At 39.7% G+C, this 23,391-nt stretch overlaps 1 protein-coding gene across 4 annotated transcripts in view; it reads right to left on the reverse strand.

The window, feature by feature from the left end:
- Positions 1–10,739: 10,739 nt before the first annotated feature.
- ASPA (aspartoacylase) overlaps positions 10,740–23,391 on the reverse strand; it is a 142,830-nt gene continuing 130,178 nt past the window's right edge. The window contains exons 1-7 of one of the 4 annotated variants that reach the window (XM_048823514.2): positions 20,060–20,353; positions 17,827–18,089; positions 15,450–15,645; positions 14,104–14,197; positions 13,371–13,478; positions 12,203–12,312; positions 10,740–11,648 (exon numbers count right to left, since the gene is read on the reverse strand). In XM_048823514.2, coding sequence (XP_048679471.1) covers positions 11,451–11,648; positions 12,203–12,312; positions 13,371–13,478; positions 14,104–14,197; positions 15,450–15,645; positions 17,827–18,089; positions 20,060–20,338 — 1,248 coding nt within the window. In that variant the 5' untranslated portion in view covers positions 20,339–20,353 and the 3' untranslated portion in view covers positions 10,740–11,450. Of the gene's footprint in view, positions 11,649–12,202; positions 12,313–13,370; positions 13,479–14,103; positions 14,198–15,449; positions 15,646–17,826; positions 18,090–19,019; positions 19,181–19,609; positions 19,626–20,059; positions 20,354–23,391 lie in introns of those variants that run through there. The other 3 variants (XM_075120936.1, XM_048823515.2, XM_075120935.1) reach the window with 3 other exon arrangements.

Raw genomic sequence — 23,391 nt, forward strand, 5'->3', positions numbered from 1 at the left:
TCTATTGGTTAAACAAATCAAACAAATGTAATATACAATATTTTTTCCTTTTGGAGAAATTCTTCCAATCTCTTTGATGTCCGGTACGGTATTTTCTATACTGATATCTCTAATCCATGAGAAATCATTTTGTGTACTGAGAATAGTTAAGTTTTTGAAAATATGAAAAAAGACATTTCAGCTTTGAAGTAGAACCACAATATGAAGTATGTAATTTTGAAAGTTCTGGATATAGTGATGTTTTCATTTTGGCTACCAGTGTTATTATCCTGGACCTTATTCTACACAGTGTGGTGAGCCTTCTGTGAAAAGATGAACTCCTTCAACTTTCACTGACCTTGCAGGATCTGTTTTCTGGTCTATAATGCTCAGGGTAATTTTGTATGTCTAGTTCTTTTTCCTCATTTGTATGTATACATTCCCTTTCATAAGAGCAATAGGTCACTACAATTAATTCATTTAAGAGGGATTATTGTTTGGGTTGATTTAATTACTGGGTCTTTGGCCTTTTACTATTGCCACTTGAAAATCCACCTCTTGTCATGTTTTACAGCTTAAACAGAATACTTGTTACCTCATGAGTGTTGTTCTTGGGTTTAAATTAATACCCAATCCCTGCTACTTTGGGGAGATTAGCAGTAAATATTTATCTGTGAAGAAATTATTTTTTAAAAAATCAGTTGAATGCACTGTAATTGTGAACTGTTAAGCTTTTCTGTATTCAAAGTATTGTATGTTGCACTTTCTGTAGCACTTTTTATTTGATCAGTCCTCAAGACATGTAATTTGGAATTATATATATTTTTTTATTTTATGTACGTGTGTGTGTATAAAAAGAAATATTTTTGCTCTATGTATGTTCAATATTTGTTAATGTATTCCTGTAGAATGTGCCTTAATCTTCATGGATTCTGATCTAATATATTTAATTATGAAAATATCTATTTTGAGGAGACTATTCAGAAAAGGTACAGCCAAATCTTGGTCTGTGTTTGTGTGGTAGAAAGAGATGCATTAGATCCTTACAATTGCATCAATTATCTCCACAGTGGGTCAGCTGATCCACAAGACTAATATCTTAAGGCAAAAGGACATAAAGGAGGGAGCAGGGTGCAGAACTAGTTGGGATGGTAAATGTGGTTGTCACTAATTAGCTTTCTATAGATCCTGTATCCTCTGTCTCTTACTATGCACAGATGTCAAGCAGAATTTAAACAGACTCCACAGAGTTGAAATCTTAGCCCTGGTCTACACTAGGACTTTAGGTCGAATTTAGCAGCGTTAAATCGATTTAAACCTGCACCCGTCCACACAATGAAGCCCTTTATTTCGACTTAAAGGGCTCTTAAAATCGATTTCCTTACTCCACCCCTGACAAGTGGATTAGCGCTTAAATCGACGTTGCCGGCTCGAATTTGGGGTACTGTGGACACAATTCGATGGTATTGGCCTCCGGGAGCTATCCCAGAGTGCTCCATTCTGACCGCTCTGGACAGCGCTCTCAACTCAGATGCACTGGCCAGGTAGACAGGAAAAGAACCGCGAACTTTTGAATCTCATTTCCTGTTTGGCCAGCGTGGCAAGCTGCAGGTGACCATGCAGAGCTCATCAGCACAGGTGACCATGATGGAGTCCCAGAATCGCAAAAGAGCTCCAGCATGGACCGAACGGGAGGTACGGGATCTGATCGCTGTTTGGGGAGAGGAATCCGTGCTATCAGAACTCCGTTCCAGTTTTCGAAATGCCAAAACCTTTCTGAAAATCTCCCAGGGCATGAAGGACAGAGGCCATAACAGGGACCCGAAGCAGTGCCGCGTGAAACTGAAGGAGCTGAGGCAAGCCTACCAGAAAACCAGAGAGGCGAACAGCCGCTCTGGGTCAGAGCCCCAAACATGCCGCTTCTATGATGAGCTGCATGCCATTTTAGGGGGTTCAGCCACCACTACCCCAGCCGTGTTGTTTGACTCCTTCAATGGAGATGGAGGCAATACGGAAGTAGGTTTTGGGGACGAAGAAGATGATGATGAGGAGGTTGTAGATAGCTCACAGCAAGCAAGCGGAGAAACCGGTTTTCCCGACAGCCAGGAACTGTTTCTCACCCTAGACCTGGAGCCAGTACCCCCCGAACCCACCCAAGGCTGCCTCCTGGACTCAGCAGGCGGAGAAGGGACCTCTGGTGAGTGTACCTTTTAAAATGCTATACATGGTTTAAAAGCAAGCATGTGAAAGGATTACTTTGCCCTGGCATTTGCGGTTCTGCCTTTGCAAAAGGTTTCTGGGGAGGGCAGCCTTATTTCGTCCTTCATGGTAGGACACTTTACCACTCCAGGCCAGTAACACGTACTCGGGAATCACTGTAGAACAAAGCATTGCAGTGTATGTTTGCTGGCATTCAACCAAAATCCGTTCACGCGGTGGGAGGAGGCAAAATGCGACCTTGTAAAGAAAGCACATGTGCTATGTATGTAATGTTAACAGCAAGGTTTACCCTGAAAGAGTGTAGCGACTGTTTTATAAAATGTGTCTTTTTAAATACCGCTGTCCCTTTTTTTTTCTCCACCAGCTGCATGTGTTTCAATGATCACAGGATCTTCTCCTTCCCAGAGGCTAGTGAAGCTTAGAAAGAAAAAAAAACGCACTCGCGATGAAATGTTCTCCGAGCTCATGCTGTCCTCCCACACTGACAGAGCACAGACGAATGCGTGGAGGCAAATAATGTCAGAGTGCAGGAAAGCACAAAATGACCGGGAGGAGAGGTGGAGGGCTGAAGAGAGTAAGTGGCGGGCTGAAGACAGGGCTGAAGCTCAAATGTGGCGGCAGCGTGATGAGAGGAGGCAGGATTCAATGCTGAGGCTGCTGCAGGACCAAACCAGTATGCTCCAGTGTATGGTTGAGCTGCAGCAAAGGCAGCTGGAGCACAGACTGCCACTGCAGCCCCTCTGTAACCAACCGCCCTCCTCCCCAAGTTCCATAGCCTCCACACCCAGACGCCCAAGAACGCGGTGGGGGGGCCTCCGGCCAACCAGCCACTCCACCACAGAGGATTGCCCAAAAAAAAGAAGGCTGTCATTCAATAAATTTTAAAGTTGTAAACTTTTAAAGTGCTGTGCTTAAAGTGCTGTGTGGCATTTTCCTTCCCTCCTCCACCACCCCTCCTGGGATACCTTGGTAGTCATCCCCCTATTTGTGTGATGAATGAATAACGAATGCATGAATGTGAAGCAACAATGACTTTATTGGCTCTGCAAGCGGTGATCGAAGGGAGGAGGGGAGGGTGGTTAGCTTACAGGGAAGTAGAGTGAACCAAGGGGCGGGGGGGTTCATCAAGGAGAAACAAACAGAACTTTCACACCGTAGCCTGGCCAGTCATGAAACTGTTTTTCAAAGCTTCTCTGATGCGTACCGCGCCCTCCTGTGCTCTTCTAACCGCCCTGGTGTCTGGCTGCGCGTAACCAGCAGCCAGGCGATTTGCCTCAACCTCCCACCCCGCCATAAACGTCTCCCCCTTACTCTCACAGATATTGTGGAGCGCACAGCAAGCAGTAATAACAGTGGGAATATTGGTTTCGCTGAGGTCTAAGCGAGTCAGTAAACTGCGCCAGCACGCCTTTAAACGTCCAAATGCACATTCTACCACCATTCTGCACTTGCTCAGCCTGTAGTTGAACAGCTCCTGACCACTGTCCAGGCTGCCTGTGTATGGCTTCATGAGCCATGGCATTAAGGGGTAGGCTGGGTCCCCAAGGATACATATAGGCATTTCAACATCCCCAACAGTTATTTTCTGGTCTGGGAATAAAGTCCCTTCCTGCAGCTTTTGAAACAGACCAGAGTTCCTGAAGATGCGAGCATCATGCACCTTTCCCGGCCATCCCACGTTGATGTTGGTGAAACGTCCCTTGTGATCCACCAGAGCTTGCAGCACTATCGAAAAGTACCCCTTGCGGTTTATGTACTCGGCGGCTTGGTGCTCCGGTGCCAAGATAGGGATATGGGTTCCGTCTATAGCCCCACCACAGTTAGGGAATCCCATTGCAGCAAAGCCATCCACTATGACCTGCACATTTCCCAGGGTCACTACCCTTGATATCAGCAGATCTTTGATTGCGTGGGCTACTTGCATCACAGCAGCCCCCACAGTAGATTTGCCCACTCCAAATTGATTCCCAACTGACCGGTAGCTGTCTGGCGTTGCAAGCTTCCACAGGGCTATCGCCACTCGCTTCTCAACTGTGAGGGCTGCTCTCATCTTGGTATTCATGCGCTTCAGGGCAGGGGAAAGCAAGTCACAAAGTTCCATGAAAGTGCCCTTACGCATGCGAAAGTTTCGTAGCCACTGGGAATCGTCCCAGACCTGCAACACTATGCGGTCCCACCAGTCTGTGCTTGTTTCCCGAGCCCAGAATCGGCGTTCCACAGCATGAACCTGCCCCATTAGCACCATGATGCATGCATTGTCAGGGCCCATGCTTTCAGAGAAATCTGTGTCCATGTCCTGATCACTCACGGGACCGCGCTGACGTCGCCTCCTCGCCCGGTATCGCGTTGCCATGTTCTGGTGCTGCATATACTGCTGAATAATGTGTGTGGTGGTTAATGTGATCCTAATTGCCAAAGTGAGCTGAGCGGGCTCCATGCTTGCCGTGGTATGGCGTCCGCACAGAAAAAAGGCGCGGAACGATTGTCTGCCGTTGCTCTGACGGAGGGAGGGGCGACTGACGACACGGCTTACAGGGTTGGCTTCAGGGAGCTAAAATCAACAAAGGGGGTGCCTGTACATCAAGGAGTATTTCAGGCAGGACTGCACGGAGGGTTCCAATAAGAAATGGTGCACCTAAGTTATCGTTGTTATTGGAACAAGGAGGTTAGCCTGGCCTCTGATTGATACATGGCTAGATTTACCTCGCTGCACCTTCTCTGTGAGTGACTGCAGTGTGACCTAGAGGAATGAGTCCCCTAGACAGGGGAGGAGGCAAATGAGTACAAAACAAATCTGGTCTATTTCTTGTTTTGACCCACTCCATCTATCTTTTACATCTTTGGCTGGCAGCAGACAGTGCAGAAGGACTGCATGCCATCCACATCTCATGGCTGCTCGGCAGAAGATGGTACAGTACGACTGCTAGCCATCCCCATCTCTTGCCTGCCTGGCAGAAGATGGTGCAATACGACTGCTAGCAATCCTCATCTCTTGCCTGCCTGGCAGAAGATGGTACAGTACGACTGCTAGCAGTCCGTATCGCCTGCCCGCTCACCATAAGACGGTTCAATAGGACTGACTGCAGGACTAAAGAGAATGACCTGGTCAAGTCACTCCAAATTTAGTCCCTGCGACCATGTCTGCCCAGGCGCTCCCAGCCGACGCGGCCAGGAGCACCTCGGACACGACGAGGACGACTACCAATCGTATTGCACCGTCTGCTGCCAGAAGGCAATGGGTTGCTGCTACTCTGCAGCAAAGCCGTACTGCGTCTGCCAGCACCCAGGAGACATAGGGTGACGGTTACCTGAGCGGGCTCCATGCTTGCTGTGGTATGGCGTCTGCACAGGTAACTCAGGAAAAAAGGCGCAAAATGATTGTCTGCCCTTGCTTTCACGGGGGGAGGGAGGGAACGGGGGGCTGACGATATGTACCCAGAACCACCCGCGACAATGTTTTAGCCCCATCAGGCATTGGGATCTCAACCCAGAATTCCAATGGGCAGCGGAGACTGCGGGAACTGTGGGATAGCTACCCACAGTGCAACGCTCCGGAAGTCGACGCTTGCCTCGGTACTGTGGAAGCGCTCCGCCGAGTTAATGCACTTAATGCACTTAGAGCATTTTCTGTGGGGACACACACACTCGAATTTATAAAACCGATTTCTAAAAAACTGACTTCTATAAATTCGACCTTATTCCGTAGTGTAGACATACCCTTAGAAAACAAAGCTTACTTTTATTGGAGGAGATTCCTGGGTGGTATCAATCTGATGACTGAACCCTGTTTGGCCTAGTAGCACATGTGAGTAAGAAATCAGAGTCTTACAGGAATATTTCTTAAGTGCTAATAGCTTTTTTGGAAATTGTCAGCCAAGAATATTGCAGTAGGGCCACATGTTTGCCTTTTGGTTAATTCACCTATGCCTGTCAGTTACCTGGGAGAACGCTCCTCTTCATATATAGAACTGAGAAGGCACAGCACATGCACAGAACCTTACTCTAGTCATCCTGTGTGGTTGCTTCTAGTAGTTTTCCAATCAGGATACACTTATGCCATTGTGGCCAAAGAGCCTAGCTAGACCACACAGTGACAGATGGTTTCTATGCAGTAGGATTGCAAGGACCTTGATCATAATGAATAATAGGTAGAGAAAGTCAAATTCTATACTTTTGATATGCAGTAATATTTATTTAAAATTAAAGAAATAAAGCAGATAATTTAATAACATGTATTTTTCTCCTGTATTTATTATTGCCTTAATATTGCAATTGAAACACAAAGCAAGGATAAAGAATATTGGTTGGGAGTGCTGGAGAAGAAATACATCACTTCTAAAAAGAAAAGGAAGGTGCAATAGTTTTCTGGCCCATTCAATAATTTTTTTTGGCTATCTAAATAATGACATGGGGTATAGCTGCTGATGCATATGGGTATTGTATAATGGCCTTACCACATAAATTAATGTTAATTTATGAGGGATTAAATCTAGTGAGAAATACAATATATTTTAAATTAAAACATTCTAAATCATCAATCTTTCTATTTACTGTTTCAGAGTAGCAGCCGTGTTAGTCTGTATCCGCAAAAAGAAAAGGAGTACTTGTGGCACCTTAGGGACTAACAAATTTATTTGAGCATAAGCTTTCATGAGAGTTGTAGCTCACGAAAGCTTATGCTCAAATAAATTTGTTAGTCTCTAAGGTGCCACAAGTACTCCTTTTCTTCTATTTACTGTATTATAGCCAGCACTCAGAACAGAAAAAAATGATAATATACATCCCTCAAACTCACCAACTCTCACTTTTTTCAATAGCCCCTTTCCTTTTTTAATTCAGCAGCAGTAAGGTATGGAAGAGAAGGTATAAAACACCCAGCTATAATTTTTTTTTTTTAATTCAAACAGTGGTTGGAGTTGTAAAGATTTAGGAAGATATTTTTGGTTAGCAAGTTATCAAGCGTAGAATAACATAAAAACCCAAGCAAGTGAGCTGGCTGCGTTTGATCGTGGGACAGTCAGCTGGGACAGTCAGCTGGGATTTGATACAAGTAATCAGGGTTATTGCGTCTGAGGTTGTTTCCACAGCTTTGCAGGCCGTACAAAGGTGTAATGGTTCGCCCAGATCTAGGACATTCCACTCAGGTGATTGCAGGAGATGGGGCAGACACTGAGGGCAAGGGTGAGTTAAATAAGGATCCCATACCAAAATGATGTGGCAAAGTTGGGGATTGTGGGCACTAGTGGTTCTTGAGGCTTTATCCCCCTAAAAACAAAAAAAACATGATGTGGTATCACTTGGGCCAGCCAGAAACTCTCAGTTGACCCCCACCTCTCCCATAAGCAGATGCAGGGTATTGCACAGCTGATACAGGCTAACTGTAAGTTCCTCAAACACGGGGACAGCCATGGGAGAGGTGTCTTGCCAAGGCTGAATTCTTTAGCTATGCTTGTGTTACGGCTGAAGCTTGCCCAGAGAGAAGCCTGGCCTTGTTAGATATATATAAATATAATTGGACGGGCATGCAATACATTCAATGGCATACATCTAATCACAGCAGTCGCTGTTACAGCACTGGGCAGGCATGCAATACATTCACGGGCATACATTTCTTTATAGCAGTGGCTTTTGCAGCATCTGTGTGTTCAGGCATGCATGCAAAACATGTTTTGGGGCTCATACGGCACATTCCTGCCACGTTGGTGAGGGGAGGTATAGGACGCAGGGTAGAACAAATGGCACCTGCAGGTAGGCCCTGTTTGAACAGGGTGTGGGTGACAGAAGGCAGACCAGTGCAAGGGGCCAGCTTCAAGCATTGGAATGGGCTAAGGCATACTGTGGGACTACCCCAGCAAAGCAAATGGGTCAAATTTATGTGCTGGGTTTTTTAATGGGGGTTCTTAACATAAGAACATAAGAATGGCCATACTGGGTCAGACCAAAGGTCCATCCAGCCCAGTATCCTGTCTACCAACAATGACCAATACCAGGTGCCCCAGAGGGAGTGAACCTAACAGATAATGATCTAGTGAGCTCTCTCCTGCCATCCATCTCCACCCTCTGACAAACAGAGGCTAGGGACACCATTTCTTACCCATCCTGGCTAATAGCCATTAATGGACTTAACCGCCATGAATTTATCCAGTTCTCTTTTAAACCCTGTTCTTATCCCCTTTATATAAAATAATAATAATTAAAGTCAAGGGTGGGGTTTGGCCATGATGTTAAGTCAATAATTCCACAAGAATGAATTTGAGATATAGGGGCAGGGCCATCCAGCCAGTTGCTCCTGGACAACTTGTGGGTTTCCCCCAAGACTAGTTTCAAGCAGCAATGGAATGAGCTATGGGCTCCGGTGGGACTACCCCAGCAAGGCTGTTGGGTCAAATTTGTGGGCTGGATTTAATGGGGGTTCTTATCCCCTTTATGTGTTTTGCCCTGAGGCTTGGCCCCCAGAAAGGCTCCAGGGAATTACACTGCTTCATAACCTGTCTGGGGTTGACGGTGACATAGCACATGCCTTGTCTCATTTTCAGGTCCACAGATTTCTGGAGTTGGCACCAGGAGCCAGCCAGGAACCCAGGCAGATGCCACTAGTGTTATGGAACCTTGGCGTAGAATGATTGTCAGTGTGGTGCGGAGATCAGTTGCTCCATGCACGTGGAAAGGCTGTGAGAGAAGTTTTAATGATTTCATGCAATTTCAGGATTAGGAAGGCCAGTCAGCGATATGGCCCATCACAGAGGAACAGGTACTGCGGTACATGCTGTCACTGGCAAACCATCAACTGGCGTCCTCCACAATCACGAATCGCCTTTCTGCCATTACATTTGTTAGTAGGCTAAATGGTTATCCTGATCTTTGCAGTGGTTTTTTTAGTTGGAAGGTTTTTGGCTGGGTGGTCACATACCAGTGGCCCCAGGGTGGATTCCCGTCGTCCCATCGTGGCTTACATACTTAGGGATCTCGTGCAGATCCTCGGCAATGTATGTCATAATGGACAGGAGGCGGCCTTGTTCAGGGCTGCATTCTTGACAGCAGTTTTTGGTGCTTTCAGAATCAGTGAGCTAGTATTTGGGTCCGGTAGGGACTCAACAGGAAGGGCTTTGCAACTGCGGGATATACAATGGCAGGAGCATTCAATGATATTACACTTGCGACGGTCAAAGACAGATCAAGTTGGCCGGGGTGAATCTGTGATTCCCCAGCAGGGTGGTGAGCCTGGGGTCTGCCCAGTTCGGGCTTTGAAGGCCTACAGGGATATATGGCCAGAGGGGAAAGGCCCCCTTTTTATGCACGGTGATGGGAGTCCCCTCACAGCATATCGATTTGTTACCATATTGAGACGGGGGCTGATGAGGTTGGGGCTGCCAGCCCTTGAATTTGGTTCTCACTCATTCAGAATCGGGGCGGCAACGGCAGCAGCACAGCTAGGTATAGGAGCAGAGGCAATCGGGCATTGGCATTTGGATGTGTACCGAACGTATGTAAGGCCTGAGGTGGTAAATCAGCATTAATCTGTCGTAATCTAATTAGAGATATTGGAGGACCAGCCATGCAGACAGTGGTATGGATCTGTGGGCATAGTATTGTCTTTTGTGCCCATAGGCACATGTCCAGGGTTGCCTGAGGGTTCGCAGCTGGGCTTTGGTGATGAGGCGATATTCTTGGCATGCAAGAAGGGGCAAGTTATGGGATCAACTAATACCGATGCTATATGCTGTGCAGGCCCATCAGCAGCCCCCAGATATAATGTGGTGCATTTTGGGGAAAACGATTGGGAATGCTTAAAGGGGTGGAACTAGTGCTCAGAGCAAGGAGGGACTTGGAGGCTGATCCTTGAACTTTTTCCAGGAGTTAACATGATTTGGTCAGACATGCTTCAGTGCAGGGTCTGGTGGGGAGCTATGAGCCCCCCCAAGGAGGACAAGGCAAGGAGGTATGTGAACAGGGAGGTGGCCAAATTTGAACCCGACTAGGTGTGGGGAGGAGGCAGCCAAGCTAATTGCTGGTGCCTCCTTGTGGCAGATGCCCAGTGCAGGTACTCCACAGGAAAGGTATACAGTGACCAGATAAACGGCTTGGAAAAGGACTTAAAAAGAGGTGTTCATTGAAGGTTGGGGAGTTCTATGACTGGTATGTCAGGGAGCCAACCCCCCATTCTTATAGCCAACCTTAACCCTCCTAGGAGGCGGAGGTGGATGGTAAAGTCCCGGCAATGGATTTGTTGGAGGGACCGGGAGGGAAAAAGAGGGGGAGCTGATGGAAACCCCTCACCCCAGGTATGGTAAGGTCCCGGCAATGGATTTGCTAGAGGGGCATGGATGGAAAAAGAGGGGGAGCTGGTAAAAGCCCCCAGGGTAATTATGGAATAAACATGGGGTTACCTGCACTGTACACTGTTATCTGCCAGGTAGTCCCAGACATCTAATAATAAAGTTGCGGCCTGATTAAACAAATGTCAAATGTCTCCTGTCCTTCTTTTGGCATAGCCAGACAACATGTAGATGTAACTGAAAAACTTTGCAATTACAGAAAGCTTTATATTTTCATTGCTGCTGAAATTTTATCAAATTTTCATCAAAATTCTTACACTTTCCACAAATATTGACCATGAAGTATAATATTGTACCAGTAAATTCCTGGGCACATAACATTAATTTAAACATACGCCACTAACTCAACAAAATCAATTTTTGATTTATTTGTCTTTAACATTAACTAGATAATACTTTAAGTATACCTGGTTTCCATTTTATTTTATTCAGAGTAACTTTCTTACTCAAATTGAAAACATTTCCTAACACAGTGTGTGTTTTTTCAGTAATATAGACTTCAGGTCGCAATATTCTGAATAACATTTGGGAAAGATTTAAAATTTGAATGTAGGAAAATCTTTAGATAAAAGTTTATAACACACTGATCAATAATTTGGCATATTATATAGACACAATTTTGCAGAATGCATTAAATAATTAGCTATATAAACTAGCAATATTTATTTTTAATATCTGCAATAAACTATTGAACGTGGCTAAAAATAATACTTTGCATTTCAAAAGTGCTTCTCATCTTCAAAGTGCTTAGCAAAATTAATTAATACACCATTTTAAATTAAGGGTTAATTTCTGCATTGACTTATGCTCCATAAATCCCCACTGACTTCACCTGGATTACATGGAGTAGAAATCAGCAATGAATTTGGCCCTATGTCTAAAAAAGTTTCATAATCTTTTACAAATGTCCTAGTTCTAAAACAAAGAGGATCTGATACCTTTTGCAGTAAGTTTTACTTTGACTGTTTTTACAAAAGCTTGTTTCTTTTCATAATATGCAGCCTCATTCACAAATGTTGGGTATACTGTAGAATCCCCTTCATAATTAATGGTCTCTCCATCAATAGTTAAAAATATAGGATCCCCATTGTTCAGTGGCTGCCAGTCTTGATCCTTATAGGAAATTAGATTATAGATTATGTTAGAAAATAGATTATATCTTCACTTTCATATTTTTTTACAACTTTCATATAAGAGTCTTAAGTTTATTATGCATAGTTATACTACTCTGTACAGTTTATGGCCAAAACTTTCAAAGCACCACTGATTTGGGATGCCTGACCTTAGGCATCTTGGGCCTGATTTTTAAAAGTGCTGAGCACTTGAAATAAATGGGAACTATGAATGCTCAGCAACTCTGAAAATCAGGACCAAGGTTTCTCAAAGGTTTGGCTCCCAAAATTTGAAGTACCTGTTGAAAATGAAAGTATACCATACTTTCTTTTAGTTTTTGTTCAAAACTGAGTTTAGAACTTCCCAAATCAATTACTGAAATACTGTAAACCATTAGCTATAAAACTTATATGAATGGTTCTAAAACAAACCATTGGTGGGTTTGACATAATTGTAAATATCTTGTTTGATGATATACCATATACTATACCGTAAACCAAAAATCAAAGGGAATACCTATAAAAATGTTGTAAATGAAGAATGATAGATTTTACCTGCAGGCTAGGGTGAATAACAGCAGTAATTTCACCATTTTTATTCCTGGGATAATCTACTTTTTCCATTATTTTGTAAATTTCAATTGTACATGGTGGAAATTCCTTTCCTAGAAAGGATAAATATATTTTTAAATGTCATGTCAGCAAATTCCCAGTTAAATAGTACACATAATTTACTATTTTATTTAGAATGGCTGAAGTCATTAATTTGTATCTGTTCATAGTTTATCAGTTAGTAATTAACTCAAGTAACATGAATATGTGTAGCTCCAGATTTCCTAGCCCATGAAGGCCAGGTTGCTGAAAGACGACCCAATTGCTTAACGTTGCATAAAAATCTGGATCTAAATTTGAACAGTATTGTTGAAATCAGGGATCTCAATCACTGCATACACAATAATAAATTTGTTTTGTAGATGAGGAATTCATAAAATCTGACAGCATTATTTAATAGTTAGGGAATTATATTGATGAAAATGCATGCAATTCTTGTTTTCTGACACAATAATGGGGAATTCTTAGATGGCAATGATGTATAGCTATGTCACTGCTTCAAGAATAAACTGACCATCAGCAGTCAAGCAAAAACTTTCCCAGTACAAAAATATTTTAATTTATAACAACTGTGTATTTGACTTTGTATAGGTGCATAACAAAAGTTTATTGACTCACATACAATAATTTGAGGTAAAGGTATACGTAAGAAATGGAAATGAATAAGCTTCTCATTATAAATATTCCTTATTTATATAGCACTCTCAGCGTACACTTACTAGACAATAAGTTGTGAACTATCACTTTATAGCTATGACGTATCTTGTAGGATCAAGTTTCACCATAGTTCTAGATTCTCAAGATTCAATAAAAAAGGGCAAAAGTCATTAATAACAGAAGTTCTTAAGGCTTAAGTCCAATTCTCAGTTCCAACATTCTTATATAATTATTCATTATGCTGTAATTCAGTATGAGTAAAATAAATTGTAAATAATTTATTAAAGACTTTATGAATGAACTTACTATTAATGCTACAATAATAATACAAAATATGAGTTCCATTTGTTTCATTGCAAAATGCTGTAGCTTCATTTATTTAAAAAAATCTACTCTTTTGCAATGAGTTACTAGCCTAGAATAGGAGTGTTCATGCTTGCATGATTTACAATACCTTCATTAAAAATGTGCACAAAATCAAGGCCATGTTTGATAATCTTTCTCATTTTGTCCAAAATATCAGCTCTAAGAACTCCTTGGGGCTGAGGCCCAACTTCCACACCTGTGTACAAATGAGGGAGATATTGATAGACATATTGTATGTCATATGTTTAAAATGCACACTAAAAATATACATGCCTGTGTGTGTGTCTGTGCTTACTGTTTTAGAATTACCAGTTTAATTAACATTGGAGGCAAAATAATGCAATATTTCTCTAACGTTATCCTGTCTATTGCAGTATAAATGAACAGGTTAGCCACTTCAGTTCAGACACAATTTCTCTTTCCTTTATCCCACCATCCCTTTTCTGGTTAACAACCAACATTGCATCCTAGTTTTATTTATGAGAAATAAATACCTCTTCTGAGTTCAACATCAGTACTGCTGATAATCAAACAACATAATTTACTTTCTATCCTAAAATATTATAAATATCTCCAATAAAATAGTATTCTTACAAAAAGTGGATTGATTGAGTGTAAAAAAAAAGGGGGACACTTTAGGATGCAGAATGGATAATTTATTTACCAAATCAAGCCCATACGATTACGAAGCAGGCAGATGAAGCTCATCATAGCAATTTGTTTAACGTAAAGAAACAACTTAGAAAGAAAAATATCTGGAGACAGGCATCTATTTTAATAATTTCTGGGGATTGGAAAGTGGTCTCAACATTCATATTTACCAACAGGGTGTTTTGCTATAGATCGAGTTGTTGCATATTTCAAATTAGGATGTTCAATCAGGAAAACGGGACAGCATTCTGGGGCCAAAGCATTCTGTGAAGATTTGTCAAAAAAAAGTCTTTGTTATTCAAATATTAAAAATTTTGTGCTACAAAAGACTACTGATGCTGAAGTGATTTACACAATGTCTTCAATATGTTGCTTTTATTTCATGGTCCTAAAATAAGTAGGACATCTTTAGAAAACATACAAAGCTATATTTGTTGGTCTGCTTTCTCTTAGCTCATGTCAGGCATGCTCCACTGAACTTTGCTGCACACTAATATAAATGAACACAGTTCCAGTGTTAATTTACCCAGAATCAATTTGCTTTAGGGCAGATTTCAAATATTTTCCTTCTAGCTAGGGTTAGATTCTCTTATGAGACACATGCAGTGAGTTATCCCAGTTCTTTTATATGTCTTGGCAGAAAGCCTTCCTATCCATTCCTTTTTAGATTACTGCCTATCATTTCTACATTTTGATTAGCAGTATGCCAATCCTCATATACTCTTACACATAAAGTGACCACATCTTTGAACAGTATATAAACAGATGGATGGGACACAATGAAGACTAAATATCATATGTCAAAGTATATGAAATATTTTGCAGTATATGAATTAAGGGGGGGAGGGTTTCAAAATGTACCATATTGACCTAACTTTGCTCCCATTAAAGACAATAGGAGGCTTACCATTCACTTCAGTAAGATAACAGGCCAACACGGAGCACTTTTGAAAATCCCACCCTAAACGTGTATCACTTGCAATACCAACAAGATTAAACATTTCTAGCACTTATTAGTAGTGCAGCCAATGTATATCAGGGTTTCTTTTGTCATAGCCTTATTCCATAAATTTTTCAAGTCTGCATTTTAAATAACTAATGTCTTACAAAATTTTGCATTCAGCCTACATTTTTTCCCAGCTTTATGACAGACTAGTTTAAAAGCAGACCCAACGATCTTTATGTTTTTATTAATTTTGCTGTGTGTGTTTTTTGCTACTGGCCCCACATTTGTCTTATTAACAGATTAATTTATTTACTAGTTCTGTCTATATCAATTGTGATCATGACAGGTTGGAATCAGTACTAACCAGTATTGGACCCAATTTAATAATTCTTTGTGATAGTAAATGTCCCATTCTATAATTAGTTTTAATATTCTTTACCAAACATTTTAGCAAATTAAAACAAAACAGCATAAATGTATTTAAATAAAGGCACAAAGTTGATATACAATAATATGTTTCAAATACAAATCTACATGTATTCTTATACTTTATTAAAAATTAGTTTTTACCTTAATATAATGAAACATCTGGATTGTAAAGTTATTCCTGGAGTTTTCAAGAATAAGAGTGCCACCCATGTTAGAAGTTGTGTTGTGAAGGTCAAAAATAAGGTCATAGGCATCATCACTATCTTTTGGACCAAATACATGATTGATTTCCTGAGCCCTTCTCACTTCATATGGAATATCTTCTATCATTTTCCTGCTGTTAATATTAGTACAAAGAAATTAATTAACCAATTCTATAGCTTTGCTGTCAACAAAAATTAGAGTATCTTTTTCATTTGATTTTTCCATAACTGATTAGAATTGATATGCCATATACAACTACCCTATCAAACTGTTTGACCTATAAAGGTTGTGCTGGAACTCAACAAGTATTAATACTAGTAGGCAATATGTCTTGCCACTGCCTCTATCAGTATTTTGCAAGATTTCTCACCTAATCTAAAATGGTATTTTACATTACTTCTGCTTTACTTCTTTGCATTCGCTCCCAGTTCAAAATGGTTGAAATGCTCCCTCTGTACAGAAAGGCAGCACAAGATTTATGCACCATGTAAAGTCATTTCTAGGGCCTAATCCAACATCTGTTGAACACAGAAGTCTTTCAGGAGTTAGTTCATGCCCTTAGACCTGGGTCTTGATCTATAATGTCTTTCATGGATTGTTTCCTTTTTGATCTACTTCTTACTTTTCATATTGTGACCAGATTCTTAAGATCCTTTGGTTTGGGTCCTCCTGCTCCACAAAGCAGATGATACTTATGGATTCCATCTCAAATTCTTTCCCTCAAGATTTTAGTAAATTCCATCTCAATGTCTTTAAGACTAAATCAAACTGTTCTTTTTAATATAGTTTACAGTTGTGAGATTTTATAGTTGAATGTACTGTACTTTATTAATTTCATTGTAAAATGGCATCTGATATGATGTCATAGTCTATAATTTTATATCTTTGTGCTTTCATTTAATTGAAATTGAGAACTTCTTGGGATAAGGGAAAGATGTAAGTACTCTGGGTAAAATCTTGCCCTACTGAAGTCAATGAGAGCTATGTCATTGCCTCCAATGGGGCTGGAATATCACACTCTATTTTTGTAAAGCCATTGATAACTGTATGTCTCCACATCAGAAAAAAAAAGTATAATAGTCTTCTAAATGTACTTACTAATGCTCTAGGCTTGAGTAATCTGTTGGGATTTACTGAGAAATATTAGTAAAGTTATACAAAAAATATTTTAGAAGAAATACTTTAAATTAGATAACCTGACAGTACATTTATTAAACCATTCCAGTTTCAAAGCAGGTGAAATAATAAACAGGAAGACAAAGCAGTTATTCTAAATGCATAAGTATATGTATGCATAAACAGTTAAAAAGTTGGTGCAGACCTTTGTCTCTTGCCAAGTATTTACCTTATAAGTGGCACAACCAATAAAATAATTCTCTCTTAGATAAAATGCCAAATGAAAATGCATAGATGCATTGTAAAGACAAATATTTTATACAGCATGTATGATATAAATGGTCTTTGCTCGTATCCACCTTTCCCATCAGGACCTTTGTGTTGCATAATTATCTGTTGAGTGTGTAGATATATCATTCTTAAAAATGCTTGGTTCACCTACCAAAGTCCATTTCAACTGTTAACATCTTAAACACAGAGCTAACACAAAGTTCCATTAAAAATGTCATTTATCATTGTAAAATCACTTAAAAAACTCTTAAATCAGAATAGTTACACTTTGTTTTACATTATGTAAATCAAGAAATACAGTGTGATCGCTTAATTTATTGACAATTTTGTCTGTATAATTTTGCCATACTATGCATATTTCAAACTTGACTGTTTTCACATTTCATTCTACACTATATGTGACTGAAATTTAAAATACTCTCTATTTATATAACATGTGTGTTCTTTCTCAGAGACGCTTGATATCATATTTATCTATATTTAAATAGCCAGTTGTTAAAACACAAAGCTATGTGGCTACCAGTACAGTGGCATTAACAACGGTCTGAAAGTTAAATTGCCCAAGGGGTTTATTTCAGGACCTGTGAGAAATGACACTGTCACTCAGAGTAATAGCAATACTTTAACTTTACATGAATACAGCAAATTCTTTATTGATTTTAAATATAGTCTAACTTCCTATGACAATTTGTCTCTTGTTGTACTAGCCCTATTTAAACAGTGAATCAACTAAGTACATTCTATTTGGTCTTTCTGGGTTAAAGGTCAGTGAACGTTATCATGCGGTTGCACTGTCAAAAGATTAGTGGTGTTCATGTAAAAATTTTACCAATAAAATAATAAAAGAAGCTCCTGATAACATTTAAGATAGAAAACTAAAAATACACAAGCACATAGTTATTCTTACCCAAGATTATCAGGATCAAAAACTCGGTTCAGGTCACAGTCAATATATCTAGTACATTTCTTCACAGCTCTTGGGTTAGTAATAAATGGTCTCACTTCCAGCCCTGTTCTTTGAATCTCAGCTCCATTCTCTTCCCAATGCTTGACCAAAAATACCCCTGATAACTCATTGCCATGAGTCCCTCCAAAGATAGCAACTCTTCGTACAGGAGCCTCATGAACGACATAACAGGAAGTCATTCTATTAAGCTGTTTTAATGATTGCTGCAATCAAAAAAGAAAATAACAGCAAAGTAAAACATTTGTTCCTAAGAAAGGATAGAAAATGTTTGACTTTTTATCTGTCTAGACCAGATGTTAACTGAAGTGTATTAACATTTCTCTAACAAGTCTTACCAGTTTTCTGTTGCAATACATGGGTGTTGCTAACCTGACACTCCTCCTTCCCAAGACCTGCCCTTCTTTGTACCATATTTGGATCATAATATGTATAAATCAGCTAAAGATACAGTCATATAGTTCAATCACTAACTCCTGTACTCAGTCTGTAATGTTATACAGTGTATAATCAAATACTATACTAATGAAAAACAGTATAATTTTTAATTTGTACTTTAAAATAATGTTCACATTCTACACTGAAAATCCACAGAATGCTAGCACTTCAGATTAAATGTATCAGGTATATTTGTGCATCACTTCATGTGTGTTTTATATTACATAGCCAGTACAATATGCAATAGAGAAACGGTTTAAAGTGAGCAAAAATACACAACAAAATATGAAGTTATGATTTCACATCTTAGGTATTGTGAGAGACATAATGCTGAAAGCTCATTACTGTCAACTACCAAAGAAGTGCGGGTATCAAAGTACAGCTGGTTTTCTTGAAGTGTGTTTATTGTTTGTGTATGTGTATGTAATTATATATAATATATATATATAATATGACAGTTTTATCATACTTAGCTAATGAACAGTGACTGCAGGAGGCTTAATTAAAAATTAAAATTCAATATATTCACATCAAAGTGTAATATTCTTGGCCCCAATGTTGCAATGGGATCTGTTAGCATGGACCTCTGTGCCAGTGCAGATTATCTAACCGGTGTTTTAAATTTCTAACTTCTATGATTCTAATGATTCAAAAAAGAGATAGATGTAGCCAACATAAGATCAAATAGTTGTACTTGCCTCTCAAAATCTTCAGAGGTCAAGAACCTGCCTTTTTCCAACTTCAGAATTGTTCCATAATCCCAGTACGTACACCATAACTACCATTCACAAAGGACATCCTGGCAATGTTTTATGGCCAGCACTATCCTGCAATCCCAAGCCGTTATATGAGGTCTTCTACAAGTCTAGACTAGCCTGAACACACCCTACTGTGAACATTTCACACATCCTTTCCTAAAGGCTTTTACCATATAGTAGTATAACTTGTAGAAAAAAAGGTCTCAGCAGGAAAAAACAGCTTTTTTATAGGCAAGAGTAATCTGTACTAATTGTAATTACAACTCTGTAATGACTCACTGCACACCACAGAGATACAAATGAACTCTACATTTCAAGCGTATAAAATATAATTGTTGTCAAGATTTGCTTTCTCTCTGTTAGAATTTATATAGGATTTATATTTCAATCATCCAGAAAAGATTTCACTGCTATGTGAGAGAGGTTTTATAAGCAAGATTTGATATGTTATAGATATAAGAAAAGCTGAACACAGGATTCATACATCTTGACTAAATCTACTGGCAGTGTACTCACATAATAAAACTTACACTTTAAATTTCAGCCTATGCATACTGATTTACTGAGCCTTGTAGTGAACTAATCTGGATAGACTGTGTTTATTCAGACACCTAATGGTATTATTTCTTCACTTTAGTAACTTGTCACATAGTTTAACGAAAGATAACTGTGGTAAATAATTTATTAAACAAACTAGAATGGTTATATTTTACACAAAAAGACTGTTTTGTACCATCCTTTGACCCCATTGCTTTTGGTCATGGTTCCAAAGCTATTACTTACACAGTGACTGAACAAATGACTCACACTTTGAAACTTGTTTAAAGAATTTAAACAGTGCAGCACTTTGAAAGTAAACTGTAAAATGCAAATACACAGTGCTAGTAAACACAGTTTCTCTTTTATTTTTGAATGTATAATAATGTTTATAATTCCTTGCAAGAGGTTGAGTGAAACACAGCAATTATTTATACACTTACCTCATTTAACATGCAAGAAGTTTGTCTCCTAAGAAGAGCTTTAATAGAAAAGATACAGTGCATTTTCAAACATGAGTTTAGGACTAAAGCCAAGGAAGCTTCTTTTATACCCTTAAAGCAAGTTAACGTCCAAAGAATTTTTAACTCCTGGTTTCCCAGTACTAACTCTAGTGGATTTGTGGTCATAAATGAAAAAAAAACATTTAAAGAGTTTTCATTCTTCTGAGTTAAGATGCTGACAACAATGTAATCCCTTATTACTGTGTTGTGCACCAACATCTATATTTGGTATCCCTGGAAAATTATTCAGGCACTTATTTTGTCTTCTTTAATATCATTTTAGGGTTGTTTTGTTTTGTTTTTGTGTTCTGTAATTATTGCTTTTTTATTTGTGCAGCAGTACAAAAGCCTTAAGAGCAGGGTTGGGAGGACTTTGAAAAGTTATTACTAATGATAATAAAGCTATTTAGTCTAAATAATTGTATAGAGGTTCCTCTGTGTATTTTCCCGCACAATGCTCTGTGTTGGAGTGACTGGCTGCCCTAAAGACTGAAAGCTGAACTTGACTGCCTCCAAAGAATATTAACATAGGGCTGCATCTACCACTGTAACAGACAGTTGCGCCTGAAAGCAAAATACTAGACGCAGCAAAATGTTCAGTAACTACTTGTATAGGTCAGTGCAGCCTGGTAGGAGTGGATATTTGCCAACTTGCTTAAGGCATCATAGTGCTTAGATCCACCCCTATCAGCACTACTTTAAAGACAGGAAAAGAGTGTTGCTCCACTTAAACAATAAGGGCTCCATCCCTAGGGGACCAGAGTGACTCCTCTGCAATGCACACAACTCATGCCAGACTAGAAGCAATGGGCAGAACCCTGCTACTTTAGCTAGGATCCCCTGTGTGAACTAGTAATTACTGCAGTAGGCAGTGGTCTCCTACACTTAAATAAATTGATTACAATGAAGATGATAAGACTAATAATATCTGTAACTGTAAAGACTGGGCATGTTTCTCCTATCCAGATAACTGGGGCACCTGGACCTTTTCAGCCCCAAATAAATGAATCCTTTGTTTATATTTAATTGGTAGCCCCATTAAGTGCACTATACATCTTTTAAAGTTTTGTATGAAATACTATTTGTCAGACTATCTTCCAAAGCACCCAGAGCTTAGGCTAAGGGCAGTTCTAAAAAACACACACATCTACATTATTTTAGCTGGGTGTGATTGTTTTAATTGTGAGGTTCCCAGGTACTTTATTTATTTTCACAATGTTTTTTCTTGCAGAGGTAAAAGCCTGCCCACAGCTAATGGCTGAAGAAAAAGCCACTCAGAGGACAAAGGGTGAAACCCAGCCCAGAGCTGATTGTTGAGGGGAAAGTCTGTCACAGGCTGGAGATAAGTGTATATAATATCAGTGTTCAGGAGGATTTATTGCATGTTTCTGTTGGAGTTCTGGCGCCCCCTAGGCGCTATCCTGGGCAAGCAGCGATGCAATACAATCCAAAGGGAAATTACTTTATTCTTTTTGTGCAACCAATCTCCCTGCTTAGCTTGTGCTCTCCCCACGGGGCTGTGTGCCCCCTGTCATCTGTGCCTTACACAGCCCCGCACCCTCCACACACACATTCATCCTCTCAGAGTCTTCCCCCAGTCCCCAGCTGTGGAGAGAAGGAGCGAACACGGCGGAATGGAGGAGCGCTAGTCTGCGCTTTCCCGCCTTTCCCCCGCCTCGCGCTGAAGTAACCGCTTCTTCCAGCCGTTGATTTTTGGCGGGCTTGTTATCAGCCTTCCCTCAGACTCGTCCATTAGCTCTGGGCAGCGTTTCAGCCCAGCTGCTTAAACCCTGATCCTGGAGCTGGGTTTTCCCGCTTTCCTAAGCCCTGGGAAGGGTTTTACCCCAGTTTCTCCTCCGCTCCTTGTCCTGTCACGGGCTTGCCCCTCAGTCGTTAGCAGTGGACACGTTTTTAACTAAAAGTCACTGTAAAATCACACACAGCACAACAAGATCTGAGGCCATACAATTAAATTACAGGATTGTATGCTTTTTATTTTGTTTCATTTTACAAATCTCACACATTTATTTTCATTGATGGGTTATGGAACCACCAAAATGTGTTTGAAATACAAACTATTACAGATCTCAGGGCCAAATTCAGCCCTAATTTATGCATGTGCATCTGTCATTGATGTGCATGACATATATTAGGTTATAAATTAGCTATATATATATATACATATATATAAGTCTGTCTATTTTATGGATTAGGTAGTTGAGCTCTGATCCTACAAACATGCAAGACATTACCCAGATCATAGTTAAGCATGTATATGAGTATTTTCAGCATTTTATATGCTAAGAATCAGGACAAGTAATTAATGTATTTGTGGCTTTTTACTACTATTATTATTAATTTTGGTAATCATTTAGGGCTCCATTGTGCAAACACACAAGAATAATTTTTGCTGGATCAGCCCTGTACAATACAGCCAACTCCACCTAACATTGCTACCTGCCCAGGTTTTCCCAGGATCATGACTTTTTTGAGGTAGCTGTCCTGGGAAATCTGTAAGGGTACTCAGTAAACACTGCCAGCTGTCCAGTTTTATGGGTTGTTCAGTTTTATGGAAGTCCTCTTTTTTTTATACCTCAGATATGGCAACAGTAAATTCAAACATTAAAAAATGTTGAGTCAGGACCCTCAAAGTGACATTAGTTAAAAATAATAAGATTAAAAATAATAAATTTTGGGTTCTTTTTATTTTTCTTTAGATTTCTGAGGCTTTAAGGTATACAGAACTTGCTTCACTTTTTCAAGCTTTTCTCTGCATCCCGGGATAGAAACTTACTTTTATTTATTTATTTATTTATTTAATGAGAGCTATGATTCTCATGCATTCTCTTGATTCCAGTAGGTTAAGCTTCAATAAAAACACCCAGTATCTTAAGACTCACAATAAAATGAAGAAAGTTGGCAACACTGTTTATATAATACCACAATTAGATATCATTTTACAAAAGTTTTACAAGACTCATGTAACTATCACATCTAGAAATGAGCAAAATTTAATTATTCTGTTATAGTGATTTTATGTGCACAAATATGTGACACTGGGTCAGATGCGATTAAAGCCATTTTAAACATTTAAAGTGAAATGATAAAGATAGAATAGAAACTCAAACTGTGTGGTCTAGAAATAAAATACCATATGTGCATTCTAATTCACTGTTTTTACTTATAATACCGTCGTGGATTACTCAGAAAGGAAGCATGGCAAACAAAAATTCATTTATATCAAATGTGAATGTACTTTAAAAGTTAATTTC

Source organism: Caretta caretta, chromosome 17 (assembly GCF_965140235.1).
Source record: "Caretta caretta isolate rCarCar2 chromosome 17, rCarCar1.hap1, whole genome shotgun sequence".
In the NCBI taxonomy this organism is placed as follows: domain Eukaryota; kingdom Metazoa; phylum Chordata; order Testudines; family Cheloniidae; genus Caretta; species Caretta caretta.